The 17,318-nt window shown below is 44.9% G+C and overlaps 1 protein-coding gene across 4 annotated transcripts; it reads right to left on the bottom strand.

Moving 5' to 3' along the window:
- Nucleotides 1-430: 430 nt before the first annotated feature.
- ZNF514 (zinc finger protein 514) lies at nucleotides 431-16,321 on the bottom strand. 4 transcript variants are annotated; one of them, XM_061431474.1, is made up of 5 exons: nucleotides 11,928-16,321; nucleotides 11,064-11,152; nucleotides 8,239-8,365; nucleotides 7,841-7,936; nucleotides 431-5,521 (listed from the first exon to the last, which is right to left on the bottom strand). In XM_061431474.1, exons 1-5 carry the CDS (start codon nucleotides 11,944-11,946, stop codon nucleotides 4,488-4,490), a joined length of 1,365 nt encoding a protein of 454 aa, XP_061287458.1. In that variant the 5' UTR covers nucleotides 11,947-16,321; the 3' UTR covers nucleotides 431-4,487. The 4 variants fall into 4 exon arrangements, with proteins under 4 accessions (XP_061287458.1, XP_061287457.1, XP_061287459.1 ...); XM_061431473.1 differs by having other exon boundaries at nucleotides 11,064-16,321; XM_061431475.1 differs by lacking the exon at nucleotides 7,841-7,936 and having other exon boundaries at nucleotides 11,064-16,321.
- Nucleotides 16,322-17,318: the final 997 nt, after the last annotated feature.

A 17,318-nucleotide genomic window follows, 5' to 3' on the forward strand; every position in this document is an offset into this window, starting at 1 on the left:
CATAGGGTTCTCCAGGCAAGAATACTAGAGTGGGGTGCCATTTCCTCCTCCAGGGTATCTTCCCCATTCTTAGATTATCCTAAATAATTGCCACTGCTCTAAATCTTACCAACTTCTGGGTATGCCATCCATTGGCAGATCACCATGATAAATATATATGAACAGTTCTAGTCTCACCAAATGACACTATGGAGAATTAAAGCCAGTGGCTTTTCCATTATCATCTACACGGACAAATATCTTAAACAAATCAACGTGTGACTTTGCTAGTGTCCCTCTCTCCCAGTCTTGAGAGGGACTATATCCTTAACCTGTGGAGTTTAACCCAACACTGGGTAGTTGGAATGAGAATTTATAAATAAAATTGCAATAAATTTTCATGGACAAATCCAACAAGCTACCCACAGAATGCAGAACAATACTAACCTATACTTGAATTTGAAAAATAATTACAGGAAGCAATATTGTATTTTTTTAAGAAAATATTTAATTGATAGTTTTCTAGAAGGAAAGATTTTTATCTAGTATGAAAATTTGTAGTCAGAGTACCAAGAAAACGTGGGCAATAGAAGTTGTTTTCCAAGTTAACAGATGATTCAGTTCAGTTCAGTCGCTCAGTCGTGTCAGACTCTTTGCTACCCCATGAATTGCAGCACGCCAGGCCTCCCTGTCCATCACCAACTCCCAGAGTTCACTCAGACTCATGTCCATCGAGTCAGTGATGCCATCCAGCCATCTCATCCTCTGTCATCCCCTTCTCCTCCTGCCCCCAATCCCTCCCAGCATCATAGTCTTTTCTAATGAGCCAACTCTTCGCATGAGGTGGCCAAAGTATTGGAGTTTCAGCTTTAGCATCATTCCTTCCAAAGAAATCCCAGGGCGGATCTTTAGAATGGACTGGTTGGATCTCCTTGCAGTCCAATGGACTCTCAAGAGTCTTCTCCAACACCACAGTTCAAAAGCATCACTTCTTCGGCACTCAGCTTTCTTCACAGTCCAACACTCTGGAAAAACCATAGCCTTGACTAGATGGAACTTTGTTGGCAAAGTAATGTATCTATTGGGTGCTCATTTCTGAGAGGAAGTATAAGAAATGAGCTGAAGCATCTGATAATCTGATTCAGGAGACAAGAAAATGGCAAGATAATAAACAACCAATGATTTAAATAGATTAAGACACTGATAAGAACTACTCCAAGTCGAGATATCTTTCACTTTCAAATATTATGGAGGACTTCCCTGGTAACACAGTGGATAGGAATCTGCCTGCCAGTACAGGGCACACAGGTTTGATCCCTGGTCCAAGAAGATTCCAGTTCAGTTGCTCAGCCGTGTCCAACTCTATGACCCCATGGACTGCAGCACGCCAGACCTCCCTGTCCATCACCAACTCCCAGAGTTTACTCAAACTCATGTCCATTGAGTCAGTGATGCCATCCAACCATCTCATCCTTTGTCATCCCCTTCTCCTTCTGCCTTCAATCTTTCCCAGCATCAAGGTCTTTTCAAATGACTCAGTTCTTCGCTCAGGTAGCCAAAGTATTGTAGTTTCAGCTTCAACATCAGTCCTTCCAATGAATATTCAGGACTGATTTCCTTTAGGATGGACTGGTGGATCTCCTTGCTATCCAAGGGACTCTCAAGAGTCTTCTGCAACACCACAGTTCAAAAGCATCAATTCTTCGGTGCTCAGCTTTCTTTATAGTCCAACTCAGCTTTGACTAGACAGACCTTTGTTGGCAAAGTAATGTCTCTGCTTTTTAATATGCTGCTAGGTTGGTCATAAATTTTCTTCCAAGGAATAAGCGTCTTTTAACTTCATGGCTGCAGTCACCATCTGCAGTGATTTTGGAGCCCCCAAAATAAAGTCTGACACTGTTTCCCCATCTATTTGCCGTGAAGTGATGGGACCAGATGCCATGATCTTAGTTTTCTGAATGTTGAGCTTTAAGCCAACTTTTTCACTCTCCTCTTTCACTTTCATCAAGAGGCTCTTTAGTTCTTCACTTTCTGCCATAAGGGTGGTGTCATCTGCATATCTGAGGTTATTGATATTTCTCCCTGCAATCTTGATTCCAGCTTGTGCTTCTTCCAGCCCAGCGTTTCTCATGATGTACTCTGCATGTAAGTTAAATAAGCAGGGTGACGATATACAGCCTTGACATACTCCTTTTCCTATTTGGAACCAGTCTGCTGTTCCATGTCCAGTTCTAACTGTTGCTTCCTGATCTGCATACAGATTTCTCAAGAGGCAGGTCAGGTGGTCTGGTATTCCCATCTCTTTCAGAACTTTCCACAGTTTATTGTGATCCACACAGTCAAAGGCTTTGGCATAGACAATAAAGCAGAAATAGATGTTTTTCTGGAACTCTTGATTTTTCAATTATTGAAACAGGAGATGGCAAGAGTGAACGTTGACATTTTAGGAATCAGTGAACTAAAATGGACTGGAATGGGTGAATTTAACTCAGATGACCATTATTTTCACTACTGTGGGCAAGAATCCCTTAGAAGAAATGGAGTAGTCCCCATAGTCAAGAAAAGAGTCCAAAATGCAGTACTTGGATGCATTCTCAAAAATGATAGAATGATATCTGTTCGTTTCCAAGGCAAACTATTCAATATCATGGTAATCCAAGTCTATGCCCCAACCAGTAATGCTGAAGAGGCTGAAGTTGAATGGTTCTATGAAGACCTACAAGACCTTCTAGAACTAACACCCAAAAAAGATGTCCATTTCATTATAGGGGACTGGAATGAGAAGATTCCACATGCCAACTAAGCCCGTGTGCCACAACTACTAAGCCCATGCTCTAGATTCAACAACTGTTGAGCCCAAGCGCTGTAACTACTGAAGCATGCATGCTCTAAGGTTTGAGAGCCACAACTAATGAGCCCCTGTGCTCCAACTACTAAAGCCTACACGCCCTAGAGCCCTCATAGCACAACTACTGAGCCTTCATGCTACTGCTCCTGAAGCCCATACCCCTAGACCCTGTGCTCCACAATAAGAAGCCACCACAGTGTGAAGCCCGTGCACCACAACTAGAGCGTAGCTCCCTCTATAGAACTAGAGAAAGCCTGTGTGCAGCAACGAAGATCCAGCACAATCAGAAATCAGTAATTAAAAATAATACTTATGGAAAAACAGATGCTTTTACAATTGCAATTGAGTAAGATCTGACTTCCCATCAGTATTCAAGAGATTTCTTCCCAGATGAGGGGACATTTGAATAGGGTTCTGACTGATCACCAGGCTTTAGATAGTGGAGAGGGTATGCCTGGCTGGTGGAACAGCTTAGGCAGAACAGCCCAGGCTGGAAAGTGTGGACGCATGTTTGAGGTATGGCAAGCAAGCTAGTTTGTCTGAAATGGAGGTTCTTATCAGGAACAGCAAGAGGTTAGGGCAGACTGAAGAGGGCATTGAATGTCAAACTGAGAGGTGAGCCTTTATCCTATAGGCAAAACAGAGGCTTTGGGGGCAGGACAGGGTGGCAGGATAGGTGCCCACTGATGAGAATGATTAACATGGCCAGAGATACATAAGAGAAAGGGACTATGTTAGGCAAAAACCAGCTACAAAGTTGCAGGCATCCAGGCATATAAAGTGACCTGAGTGAGGGTTAGAGAAGGACACTTGCGGGGGGAAAGGATATACATATGGGGCTTCCTTTGTGGCTCAGTTGGTGAAGAATCTGCCTGCAGTGCAGGAGACCTGGGTTCAATCCCTGGTTTGGGAACATCCCCTGAAGAAGGGAAAGGCTTACCCACTCCAGTATTCTGGCCTGGAGAATTCCATGGACTGTAGAGTCCATGGGGTCACAAAGAGTCAGACACGACTGAGCGACTTTCACTTCACTTGGCCCTTTGAAAGAAAACTTAACCTGTTACTAATGTAAAATATGTATGAGTTATCTGGAGTTGTTTCAGGGATTTTTGTGTGCTTTTGAAACACTATGTGACTGAAGCCTGTGCTATACTGATTACACTGATGAGGCTTTCCCCCAGTATAAATTCTCCCATGTATGGAGACTTCCCTGGTGGTCCAGTGGTTAAGACTTCACCTTCCAAAGCAGGGGGTGTGGGTTCAATTCCTGGTCAGGGATTTAAGATCCCACATGCCTCATGGCCAGAAAACCAAAACATAAAACAGAAACAATATTGTAACAAATTCAATAAAGACTTTAAAAATGGTTCATATCAAAAAAATTTTTTTAAATAATAAACTCTCTGATGTTGAATGTGTGACCCACTAACTAAAGCCTTTCCAAATCCATTATATTCACATAGTTTCTTACTGGTTTGAATTCTCTTGTGTTTGATAAGGGAGGAGGTATGATGAAAGCCCACCCCCTCTTAATAGAGCTTCGGTTTGGTGTGTCCTGTCTGATGTTGAGCAAAATGTGTCCTCTGACCAAAAATCTTCCCACATTCGTTGCACTCCTAGGATTGCTTTCTAATATATAATTCAGTATATCCTCTGAGGTTTAGTGGTGTGTGTTTTCCAGCTGAAAGCCTTCCTGCATTGGCTGAATTCGTAGGGTTTTTTTCCCAGCATGACTTTTCTGATGTTTAATAAGGGAGGCAGTGTGAGCAAAGGCTCTTCCACACTCATTACATTTGTAGGGTTTCTCTCCAGTATGGTGTCTATAATGCTGAGTGAGAGATGAACTCTGGCTGAAGGCTCTCCCACACCTATTACATTTGTAGGGTTTCTCTCCTGTATGAAATCTGTAGTGTACAATGAGAGAGGAACTCTGGCTGAAGGTTCTCCCACATTCTCTGCATTCATAGGGCTTTTCTCCAGTGTGAGTTCTCTGATGTTTAATAAGGGACGAAGTATGACCAAAGGCCCTTCCACATTCATTACATTTGTAGGGTTTCTCTCCTGTATGAAATCTATAATGTAGAACAAGAGAGGAACTCTGGCTGAAGGCTCTTCTGCATTCACTGCATTCATAGGGCTTCTCTCCAGTATGAGTTCTCTGATGTTTAATAAGGGATGAAATGTGACCAAAGGCTCTTCCACATTCACCACACTCATAGGGCTTTTCTCCAGTGTGACGTCTCTGATGGCGCTGAAGTTCTGACTGGAACTGGAACAACTTCCCACATTCATTGCATTTGCAAGATTTCTTCCCTGGTTGGGTTCTCTGAGAGTCACTTCTCCCTGAAATCTGTCTGAATTCTGTATCACAATTATAATATCCTTCTCCTGTGGGAACATGGTGTTGGTTAATAGGGACTGATCTTAAACCTGAACTGGTCCCAGATTCACTCCATTCATGACCTCTCTTAGGGGTGGGAGGAGATTTCTGAGTGAGTGACGTTTCTTTCAGATGTCTCTCCTGTTTTTTTGGATATATCTCTACCTGGTCATCCCAACCACAGGTTGCTTTCAGTTTGGAGGACCTGAATTCATCTCTAATGTGTTTCTCCACTGATGCTCTCTGAAATAATTCTTCTTTGGAAAGTCCCTGACTTAGCATAGGTTTCTTGGCTTGAGGCCTTCTCTCCCAGTCTGGAAAAAAAAAACAAAAAAGACAGGCTGGTATTACCTGTTCTATATGCCAAGAGGAAGTAAAGTCCTATGATAGACATAAGATAATTAACCTTTAAAATAATACCTAAAAGAGGTGTACAGTCTCTTCCAAGAATGGTGTGTGTCTGAAGAACATTTTGTAAGTGCCAAGAATAAGATAAGCAGGTAACTGGAGATTAGAAAAGCCTGAGAGAACAGTGTTGGGACTCCAGTACACAAGGTAAGGGCTTCCCTGGTGGCTCAGTGGTAAAGAATCAGCCTGCAGTAAAGGAGATGCAGATTCAATCCCTGGATAAGGAAGGTCCTCTGGGAAGGAAATGGCAACCCACTCCAGTATTCTTGCCTGGGAAAGTCCATGGACAGAGAGGGGGCCTTGAGGGCTATAGTCCATGGAGTTGCAGTTGGACACAACTTAGCTACTGAACAACAGTAACACAAGGTAAATCCAAAGACTGTAAAGATGAGAGGAGGGTAGGAAGATGCCCTCCACAAAATCTTCCCTCAACACCTCAGTCCACACCACACATTATCATGTACTATATACATAGTATAATATACATACTGTATACCTTTAACATCTATTACTGCATGTAACTGTGATGGCAGAATAATTATCCCCCAAGATGTCCAAGTCCATCTGAACATATTTATGTATTCAAATCCCAGGAACATATAAACATGTTACTTTACATGGCAGAAGAGACTCTGAAGATGTGATTAAGGGCACAGACCCTGAGGCTGGGAGATTATCATGAGTCATTCAGGTGGGCCCAGTCTAATCACATGAGTTCTCAAAATCAGAGACAGTTCCTGGCTGAGTCAGATGTGGTGTGAGAAAGATTCGACCCATCACTTCTGGCTCTGAAGGTGGAGGAAGGGACCCACGGGCCAAGAAATGTAGCAATCTTTAGAAGCTGGGAATGCTCCTCAGCTTATAGCCAGCAAGAAAACGAGAAACTCAGTCTGACCATTGTAAGGAATTGGTTCTGCCAACAACACAGATGAACAGGAAACAGACTGTCCCCTAGACACTCCAGAAAGGAACTGAGCCATGCTGATACCTTGATTTTAACAGTGTGAGACCCATACTTGATTCTGAGTTTTGAACTATGAGATAATAAACTTGTGTTGATTAAAGCCACTAAGTTTATGACAATTTGTTTCAGCAACAGTAGAAAGCTAATACAATAATAGTGACCCTTCTGAAGAGAAAAATGACTGGCAATGCCTAAGCAGGGCTCCCACAGGCCAGATTTTGAGCCAGTAGGTCTTGTGGGGATCCTGAGGATCTGAGTGTTTCACAAGCTCCCCTAGAGATTCTGAAACACACCATATTTGTAGAACACTGTAAACAGACAGATACTGATGGTGAGACTAGATCCAGAGGCCAGACCCTTGCCCTCATTCTGGAAGGAAATATGATCAAGAGAGTACCAATACAGAGATCAGCATCTTCCCTGTCTGTCCTCTTCTGGAGTACTGAGGCCCAGCCTGCGCTCTCAGGATTTGAGCCCTGCTTTGGGGAGCTTCAGCTCTGGCCTGAGGCTGATTCTGTTTCAAAGATGGACACAGACACAGACTGTCACCTCCTGCAGTATGCTTGAGCGGCGCATGGCAGGCAGGGGAGCTTTGTGTCTGGAATTCTGTCCCAAGGGGTGGAGCCTACCACCCCGACGTCTCAAGTCACCTAGGAATTCAAAGAGATGCCATCAAGAGCTGGTAAGAAGTGGTCTTTGTTCTTAGAACCACCTCTGTTGTAGTTCAACTTAATCAAGCCTGAAGTGTCCTCACCTTGATCTTCCTGATGTCATCCGTCAGGATGTCCTTGCTGGTAGCCCTTTAATTTCTGGGCTACTTAACTGTTCTGTTTGATCTGCTGATAACTCTTTATTATCCCTGCTGGTATAGGACTTAACAGCTGTTGGTCCTTAGACTCCATCTAACACTGACCATGTGACATCTAGTGATGACACATAGTCCCAAGGACCCTGAAGGGTAGGCAGAGATGGGCAGATGTTTATTTCTTATCTACATTACTCACAAGAAACAAAGGAAAGATAAACACTAGAGAAGAAAATGAACATCTTTTCATACCAGAAAACATTATGGAAGCCTACAAGTATTCAAAATACTGGAGTGGAGGGCTCTTGGCAAGCAACTTCACCTTTTCAAAGAAAAGGGCTCCTAGCAAGTGACCGCAACTTCTCAAAGAAGAGGCCCCTGACCAAGGGTTTAAAGGAACTTTCCAGTCACAGTTGGCCCTTATGATGTATACTGTTGTTTTAGCCTGACTCTCACCTGAGTGGACACCTGTTGAGATTTCTCTCTCTAAAATACAGGGCTCTTCCCCTTCCTCCAACTGGCAGATCATATATGGTTTGGACACTGGAAACCCTGGTGGTAGAGAAGGAAAAGGATCATGGTATGGGTATGTAAGAGGCCAAGGCTTGTGGACAGCCTGCAACTAAGCATGGTGAAGTCATAAAGCGTCTTACTCTGATCTCGCATACACCGGGACTTTCCTACAAGGAGAAAAAATACTGAATCTCCTGGCCCCCAAGAGAAAATAAATGTCTAATTCTGGAATTTCAGGGCAAAAGTCAGCCAACAGGCCCAGACACCCCTAGCTTTTAAACACCAAGGAACTAAAGATGGCCTGATGGGCAGGCTCTGGGCTTTGGAGGAGCTGAGCTCACCCAGGGAGGCCAGGTTCTTGAAATTCTCCAGCATCACCTCCCGGTACAGGTCCTTCTGAGTAGGGTCCAACTGCCCCCACTCCCACCAGGTGAATTCCACAGCCACATCCTCAAACGTCATCAGGTCCTGAAACACAGAAGACAATCTTGCACCCTCGGAGAGCACACTCATGGCCCTGGGAGAAGGGGAGACGGGTGTCTGAATAGAACCTTAGGGTGTACAAGAAGGGATTCCAAAAGTTCCTGGCTATCGCAATGCCAGGTTTTACCATCTGAAAAACATTTTAAGCTGCTCCAGGGACAGTGTCATCCTTACTACTCAGTATCCCACGCAATGCCCACAGATCTCAACATCAAACTGCTTAGGAATATAATCAGGGCCTCAGGAGAATCAAACCTTTAGAGACACTCCACTTATGTGGGAGAAATAAATACAATCCATTTCCTCAATTTTCAGAATGTCTCACAATTTAGTGACATTTAAATAGAATCAATTAAAAATAACAAACTGATTAAAATAAAAATAACAAACTAAAAAACAAAATAATAAAAAACAAAATAAAATAAAAATAACAAACTCTGCATTCTGAGTGTATCATAGTGTCAATAGTCTTCTAATTAAGTATTTTTGAAAGCTGTGGCCTAGGATTTCGATTATAATTCTTACTAAGGCCAAATACAATCATTTGGGGCTTAGAATAACTTATCCCATAACAGCTGCCAGCACACAGTTCAGTGAAAGTATGTCAAATGGACTGACAGTGAATTAGTAAGTCTTTTGTGAGTCTGATTAATATAAATCATCTCCCCAAAAAGCCTAATCATTTTTCAGTTCCTAAATGTGCAAAGTTGAGAGTGAGAACCCCAGATCTCAGTTCTTCACAAGGTACAACCATTCTGTGGGTCCCAGCCAGAACTATCCTGTCAGCCTCTATAATGACAATACTTTCAATTGACTTACATTGTACAATAAGCCATAAACTATGAACTAAAAAGCAAGTAAGTGAAGGTAGTATAAACTCCTTTTACTTTCTCCTCAAAATGTTTAAAAGTCAAATCCCATTTAGATACTGATTCCACAGAATAAGCCAAACTAACAATTTCATATTAAAGGCAGTCCAAAATAATCAAATGTGGAAAACTCACTACCTTAGTGAGCCAAATGATAGATTGTACTATTTGTGCAAAATATTCATTGGCCCTCCCTATAGAATTGATTTTCCTACCCCACTGACTCAGGTGTAGTCAAGTCATTCACTTTCACATTTGGAATGTGAAGCAAGTGACATGAGCTACTTATGAGCAAAAGCTTTCACAGTCAGCTTCTACAATTGCTGCTTTAAGAATGGCAAATGATCCCAGAGTGAAGATGTGGGGCAAAACCATAGCTTGCATGTAACGTGGACAAGAAATAAACTGTTGTTGGTGTAAGCGCCTCAGGATTTGCTGTTATCACAGTATAACTAGCCTCAACTGACTCATTAAAAAAGCTGGTCTCCAGGTGGAGTTCTGCCATAATACAAAAGCCTAAAATACGTGATAGTGGCTTCAGGGCCAGGCAGTAAGAAAACACTGGCAAGACGGCAACCCATGTAATTTAGTGGTGAACTGTGTGGTAAAACTTGATGCAATAACTTGAAAGAGGAACAATGCAAGCATGAGCTGGTGATGTGATGAGACAAGGAGGGAAATATAACATCAGTGGTAGGAGCTGGTTGTCACTGGCTACATTTGACAAAAGTATGACACACACATACAAAAATTAGTCTAAGAGTTTGCTGATTTGCAAAATAAAAATGTAAGGCAAAGAGAAAATGTCCAGAGGGACTTCCCTGGCTGTCCAGTGGTTAAGACTCTGGGCTTCCAATTCAGGGGAAGTGGGTTCAATCCCTGGTTGGGGAACTAAGATCCCACATGCCACATGGCATAGCAAAAAAAAAAAAATTTTTTTTTAATATTTTAAAAGAAGAAGAAAGTGTCCCAGAAATTCCAGGACTTGCAAGGTTGGAGATTTAATGAATTCTCATTTCCAACTGGTCAAAGACAAAATAGATATAGCTTTTGCATGACAAAAGATGATTAAAACCCAGCCTAATGGCAAGGACTAAGTCATGAGTGTGATTGTCAGACCTTTTGTTTCAGTTCAGTTATGGCTCCCAGTAAATCCTCTCAGTGGGACCAAATTGCTCAGAGTGACTAAAAGTAAGGTTTTGCCAAGCAAACCCCCAAAGCTCCACAATTCAGTCTAAAGAGAGGGGCATATTTCAATAACAACTGTGGGAAAAGCTATTGATACATGGAGCTAATGGAAGCAAATGCACAAAAAGCTGGTCAGGGTTTTGAGAGTCACACTGAAGGTGCAAGACTTGAAACAATCCTTGGGCCATCAAACTACTCAGGATAAAAAAGCTGCTTAGCCCTCAAAAAAAGTTTAATATCATCTTCATATGCAACCAAGGGAGATACTGCAAAAGGAAGGAACTTCTGGAGGGCAGAGCCAAGAGCCAAGGAGAACACTGGACTGGGAGCTACACCCAGACAACAGAACCAGGACACATAAAAGATCCTCCCCCCGCCAATCCCAAGGCCAGGGTCCTCAGTGTGTCACCACACTAATCCAGGAAGATAACACGTGCACAGGGGCCCAGTCTCACTGAGCAGAGGGCCCTGGGGCAAGGAGACCAGCAAAAGCCTTGATGGGCTCTGCCTCCTGCAGAGCAGGAATTGGGTCCAGTTCCCTTTGGCAAACAAGGGAAAAGGGGCAAAACAGAGAAAAGGAGGCAAAACAGGCATTTGAGAAAAACTTAAAGAGAACCCCAACTTACCTGAGGTCTGGCTTTCAGGAATAAACTGGCTGTTCCCTTTTCTCCTAGGCCTCTCTCTGGAGGAAGAGCAGGGTCCTGAGAAGGGAGAACTAGGAAGGTAAAAGGAGCCATAAGGAAGGCTAACCCTCATGAGATTTACAGCTCCCAGACTCCCCAAGTCAGTGTGTCACCCGCATGGTTTCCGGGGATAAGGCTGGACCTAAGGGAGCTGAGGGACAAGCTACAGGCTGCCTGTGCACACTGCTGCATGAGGCCCCCCCCGTGTCCATAGGCCACAGCAAGCTGTAGGTAGCTGGGGGGTGACCACAGTCTGGCCACTCCTTTGTAGTCACTGGACCTCCAATATGCAGGTCCTATATTAGGCCTTTTGAAAATATAAACATGGAGAAGTACTTCAAGGAACTTTAAATGTCACCTGAGGGTATAAGACAGGTTAACAAGACAAAATAAGGCCTAGGACAAGACCACATAAAGATATGGGACTTTGCGGAAGTCACACCTCTCCCCTTCTCCTTGGGAAGTAGTGCAGAGGCCAGGTCTTCCTGAGACGCTTTCTTGAGTGTTCTAAAGCATCATTAGGTCTCTAAAGCGTATTTTAAGAGCCCCTTTATTATAAGGTCAGGGCTTCCCAGGTGGTTCAGTGCTAAAGAATCCGCCTGCCAATGCAGGAGACTCGGGTTCAACCCCTGGGTCCAGAGAAGGAAATGGCAACGCACTACAATATTCTTGCCTGGGAAATCCCAAGGACAGACTCTGCCCCGCCAGTGGGACTCCCTGCCCTCATCCTATGGTCTTCCTTCTCCTCCTAGACCCAGACTGACTCCCCAGGAGGGTTCCGGCCCGCGGCACCCTCGAAAGCCAAACCTGAAACTCTGGAGTCCATAGCTGGGGCTAGTCCTTTCACTAGGTCCAAATCTTTGTCATTCGCGGCGGCCCTGCGATCCTCCCGGGGATCAGGGAGCGGGGAGCGAACCGGATGACACCGGGCATCCCCACTTCGTGCAGCCACGCCCAGCCGACCCGCAGGACCCACAGCAGGGCTGTCAAACCCAGACTGGCGTCCCAGCTGAGCGCAGTGCGGCTGCGGCTGTGACTGCGGGAGGCGATGCTCTTTCTCCTCTCGCACTCCCAGACGCCTCAGAAGCCCGGCCGCCGCCCTCCTTCTGGAGACCGAACTCTGGGACCCAGCTCCCACGGAGACCACTAGGAAATGGCCACAGCCACACCTGAGATCTCGGTGCCCCGCGCTCCTCCAGAATTGCTTCTGGAGAGCTCACAGGGAACCGATCGGCCCTGCAACTCTGCGCCCAGTACCAGGCCTCCTCAGCCCCTCGCAGGCGGGCAGACGGAGGGACACTTCGCACTCTGTCACTGGCTCAGGGCGCAACCCCCATGGCTGGCCTGCGCACCAGGTGTAGCTGAACCCACAAAGATCCAAGCAACACCCGGGTTCCAGCCCCGCCTCCCGAGACCCGTCCTGAGCCTGCGCGAGAGGAAGGCCACCTCGCCGGGGTCCCCAGAACAAGCGTCAGGGGCGGGTCTGTGGGGGGAGGTCGAACGAGCCGCGCCTGCGCACTGGCAGCTTGGGAACCTTCGGTCCTCTGCTCTGGCAATTGCAGGCTGGGCAAGTGCGCACCAGCTACCTGGACAGAGGTTTCACTCTGCACCGACCCCCCAGCCCCACCCCTCCGCCACGGGCTGGGAACTGGAAGCAATCCCCGTATTGGAAGTGCCTTTAGTAACTGGGCCCAAGAGCCGGGTTTGGGGCAGTTCAACAGAAGCCATTGGAGTTAAACAAACAACAACAAAAAAATCTTGGCCTAAACCCCGAGCCTGCCAAATAAGAATTTCTAGGAGGCTCTCCAGAAATGTGAATTTCTTATAAAGTGTCCAGGAGATCCTGACAGGCTGTTCCCTACCTCTCCGTCTTTCTCCCACTGCTCCCCGCCCGCCTCCCCGCAAGTTTACGTTCAGCGAAGGGTGAACTCAAAGAGAACTTTGGACACCTTCCTCCTCTAGAAGCGGGATCATTTCGGACCTAAAAGAAATAGAAAAATGATCTGGATATTAAAACGATGGTTCTCCCGAGGCACTTTTCGACCAGAGAGGAGACTTTTGAGGACTGAGAGGTTGGTGAAGGAGTTTTTAGGCTTAGAAAAGAAGATAAAGACCTCAAGGGCCCTTGCTGAACCACCTGACTTCCAGGAAGACAAAACTGAACTTTAAGTCCCACCCCGATACTCTGGGCAGATTGCATCATCCGGGGACCCTCCACCCCTGTTCATCCGCCTAAATCTTCCCGTATCGCTTCTGCAAAACCTCCCCTTAAATATGAAGCTTCCCTGATCCTGCACGCGCTCAGCCTGGTTGTTAGACCGACTGTCGCCCCTCCTTGCCTGAACCTGTCTCCGTTGAGGTCGTCTTCCTTTCTTCATTGCCTCTTCTCTAACTATACCTTACAGTTGAGACAAATAATTTATCAGGGCAAAAGGCCTTTTCTCCTTTCTTGCTCTTTTAATGTTTCACCCTTCTGCCAGCACTTCTGGTGACACAGATGGCCAAGATGGTTCAGCAAGTGCCCAGCAAGTAAGCCCTCCTTCTCTGGAGCCAGAGTGAGGAAAGAGGGGCAGGGCTGCCTGGGAACCATGGCTGGCACAGGAGTCTCTGTTCTCTTCTGTGCTCTGGAACCAAAAAAGGTGAGAGTATGAACACATGAAGAGTGTCATCTCATTGGTGGCTGACATAACCAGAAATTGAACTGCTTCAGATGTTACTGATTCTTTGCACTTTTATCCTCTAGCCTGTATCTTTGCTGGTCCTATACTCTCTGCCTAAGTTGCTTTTTTCTTAAAGAAAAGTAAAAAGGTAATTACTTTGGAAAACTCAGCAGTGGCCACAGGACTGGAAAAGGTCAGTTTTAATTCCAATCTCAAAGAAAGGCAATGCCAAAGAATGCTCAAACTACTGCACAATTGCACTCATCTCACACACTAGTAAAGTAATGCTCAAAATTCTCCAAGCCAGGCTTCAGCAATACATGAACCGTGAACTTGCAGATGTTCAAGCTGGTTTTAGAAAAGGCAGAGGAACCAGAGATCAAATCGCCAACATCCATTGGATCATCAAAAAAGCAAGAGTTCTGGAAAAACATCTATTTCTGCTTTATTGACTATGCCAAAGCCTTTGACTGTGTGGATCACAATAAACTGTGGAAAATTCTGAAAGAGATGGGAATACCAGACCACCTGACCCGCCTCTTGAGAAACCTATATGCAGGTCAGGAAGCAACAGTTAGAACTGGACATGGAACAGCAGACTGGTTCCAAATCGGAAAAGGAGTACATCCACGTAAAGGCTGTATATTGTCACCCTGCTTATTTAACTTACATGCAGAGTACATCATGAGAAACGCTGAGCTGGATGAAGCACAAGCTGGAATCAAGATTGCCAGGAGAAATATCAATAACCTCAGATATGCAGATGACACCACCCTTATGGCAGAAAGTGAAGAAGAACTAAAGAGCCTCTTGATGAAAGTGAAAGTGGAGAGTGAAAAAGTTGGCTTAAAGCTCAACATTCAGAAAACTAAGATTGTGGCATCCAGTCGCATCACTTCATGGCAAATAGATGGGGAAACAGTGGAAACAGTGGCTGACTTTATTTTTCTGGGCTCCAAAATCACTGGAGATGGTGATTGCAGCCATGAAATTAAAAGACACTTACTCCTTGGAAGGAAAGTTCCTAGATAGCATATTCAAAAGCAGAGATATTACTTTGTCAACAAAGGTCCATCTAGTCAAAGCTATGGTTTTTCCAGTGGTCATGTATGGATGTGAGATTTGGACTGTAAAGAAAGCTGAGCACCGAAGAATTGAGCTTTTGAACTGTGGTGTTGGAGAAGACTCTTGAGGGTCCCTTGGACTGCAAGGAGATCCAACCAGTCCATCCTAAAGGAGATCAGTCCTGGGTGTTCATTGGAAGGACTGATGTTGAAGCTGAAACTCCAATACTTTGGCCACCTGATGCAAAGAGCTGACTCATTTGAAAAGACCCTGATGCTGGGAAGGATTGAGGGCAGGAGGAGAAGGGAACGAGAGAGGATGAGATTGGATGAGGTTGGATGGCATCACCGACTTAATGGACATGGGTTTGGGTGGACTCTGGGAGTTGGTGATGGACAGGGAGGCCTGGCTTGCTGCGATTCATGGGATCGCAAAGAATCAGACATTAATGAGCAACTGAACTGAACTGAACTAATGTTAAGAAGGTAATTAGTCATCAAGTGTACCAGTTAGAGGAAGCCTTTTTCCAACTTTCCCAGCCATAATTTATTGCTTCTTCCATTCTACTCCCATAGTGTCTTGGACATGACATAATTGTAGCACACACTGCTCTGTGTTGTAATAATTTCACATTCTGATTTGTCCATTGGACCATGAGTTCCTTGGGGGCAGTAACTGTGTTTTATTTGTAACAATGCCTTGACTATTGTAGGCAATTTAGGGTTTTTTTAGTTTAAGTGTAGACTTGTTCCTGACTGTAGACTTTATCACATTTTTCTGGTATAATTTCAAGTCTTCCCTGGAGCTATAGATCAGTGAGTCTTAGCTTTAGCTGCACATTAGGATCACTTGCATTCAGAGAAATCTGTATGCAGGTCAAGAAGCAACAGTTAGAACTGGACATGGAACAACAGACTGATTCCAAATAGGAAAAGGAGTACATCAAGGCTGTATATTGTCACCCTGCTTATTTAACTTACATGCAGAGTACGTCATGAGAAACGCTGAGCTGGATGAAGCACAAGCTGGAATCAAGATTGCAGATATCCAGATATCCAGATGATACCTCAGATATCCAGATGATACCACCCTTATGGCAGAAAGCGAAGAACTAAAGAGCCTCTTGATGAAAGTGAAAGAGGAGAGCAAAAAAGTTGGCTTAAAAATTAACATTCAGAAAACTAAGATCATGGCATCTGGTCCCATCACTTCATGGCAAATAGATGGGGAAACAATGGAAACAGTGGAAGACTCTATTTTGGGGGGCTCCAAAATCACTGCAGATGGTGACTGCAGCCATGAAATTAAAAGACGCTTACTCCTTGGAAGAAAAGTTATGACCAACCTAGGCAGCATATTAAAAAACAGAGACATTACTTTACCAACAAAGGTCTGTCTAGTTAAAGCTATGGTTTTTCCAGTAATCATGTATGGATGTGACAGTTGGACTATAAAGAAAACTGAGCGCTGAAGAATTGATCCTTTTGAATTGCTGTGTTGGAAAAGACTCTTGAGAGTACCTTGGACAGCAAGGAAATCCAACCAGGCAATCTTAAAGGAAATCAGTCCTGAATATTCATTCAGGAAGGACTTCATGGGGTCGCAAAGAGTCAGACACGACTGAGCGACTGAACTGAACTGAACTGATGCTGAAACTGAAACTCCAATACTTTGGCCATCTCATGCAAAGAACTGACTTATTGGAAAAGACCCTGATGCTGGGAAAGATTGAAAGCAGGAGGAGAAGGGGACGAGAGAGGATGAGATGGTTGGATGGCATCACCGACTGGATGGACATGAGTCTGAGTAAACTCTGGGAGCTGATGATGGACAGGGAAGCCTGGTGTGCTGCAGTCCATGGGGTCGCAAAGAGTCGGACTTGACTGGGCAACTGAACTGAACTGAGGATCACTTGCACATCTTTTCAAACTCTCACTCTTCAGAGGGAGGCCCAGGCATCAATATGTTAAAGCTCTTCAGGTGATTCTGGCATGCAGCTACGGTTAAGAATCCCTACGATGTCTCCAACGAGGGTCCTTCCAGTAGTACCATGGAAGGCTGGCTCCTGTATGCTCAAAATGTAGGGAGTCCGCACTGCTGCCCAATTAAATACACGTATATCCTGGGTTCTTCTCTCTTAAGCAGAAAAATGTGCACTGCGCAGCCCCATCCTCAGACCCAAACTCTGCGTCTCTCCTGCCCAAACTTTATAACCGACAGTTAACAAACAACCTGAAGTAGAAACAAGGCCCTTCGGAGGGTCAGAAGACTAGAAATCCTTCTCAGTAGGGACGAGTCCCAAGGCTGAGAGAGACATATTTCCTTAGGACGGCCCTCCCATCCGAGGACCAGAGGGACGTGACATCACACATAAGCAGTACTTCCAGGGGGAACACAAGCCTCACAAGCATCCAAGACCGGTTGCTTTTTCATGATCAAGCTGCCGCACTAGCACGTAGGATTGGGTCCAGCG

Source organism: Bos javanicus, chromosome 11, assembly GCF_032452875.1.
Source record: "Bos javanicus breed banteng chromosome 11, ARS-OSU_banteng_1.0, whole genome shotgun sequence".
Lineage (NCBI taxonomy): Eukaryota > Metazoa > Chordata > Mammalia > Artiodactyla > Bovidae > Bos > Bos javanicus.

What these genes read in the sequence shown, in the direction of transcription:
- ZNF514 (XM_061431473.1), bottom strand. Translation starts at nt 11,174, where the DNA reads ATGGCTCCTTTTACCTTCCTAGTTCTCCCTTCTCAGGACCCTGCTCTT. An exon ending in TCCTGAAAGCCAGACCTCAG is followed by an intron (nt 8,366 to 11,063) that starts GTAAGTTGGGGT and finishes TCTGTGTTTCAG; the next exon opens with GACCTGATGACGTTTGAGGA. An exon ending in CTCAACAGGTGTCCACTCAG is followed by an intron (nt 5,522 to 7,840) that starts GTGAGAGTCAGG and finishes TTTTTTTTCCAG; the next exon opens with ACTGGGAGAGAAGGCCTCAA.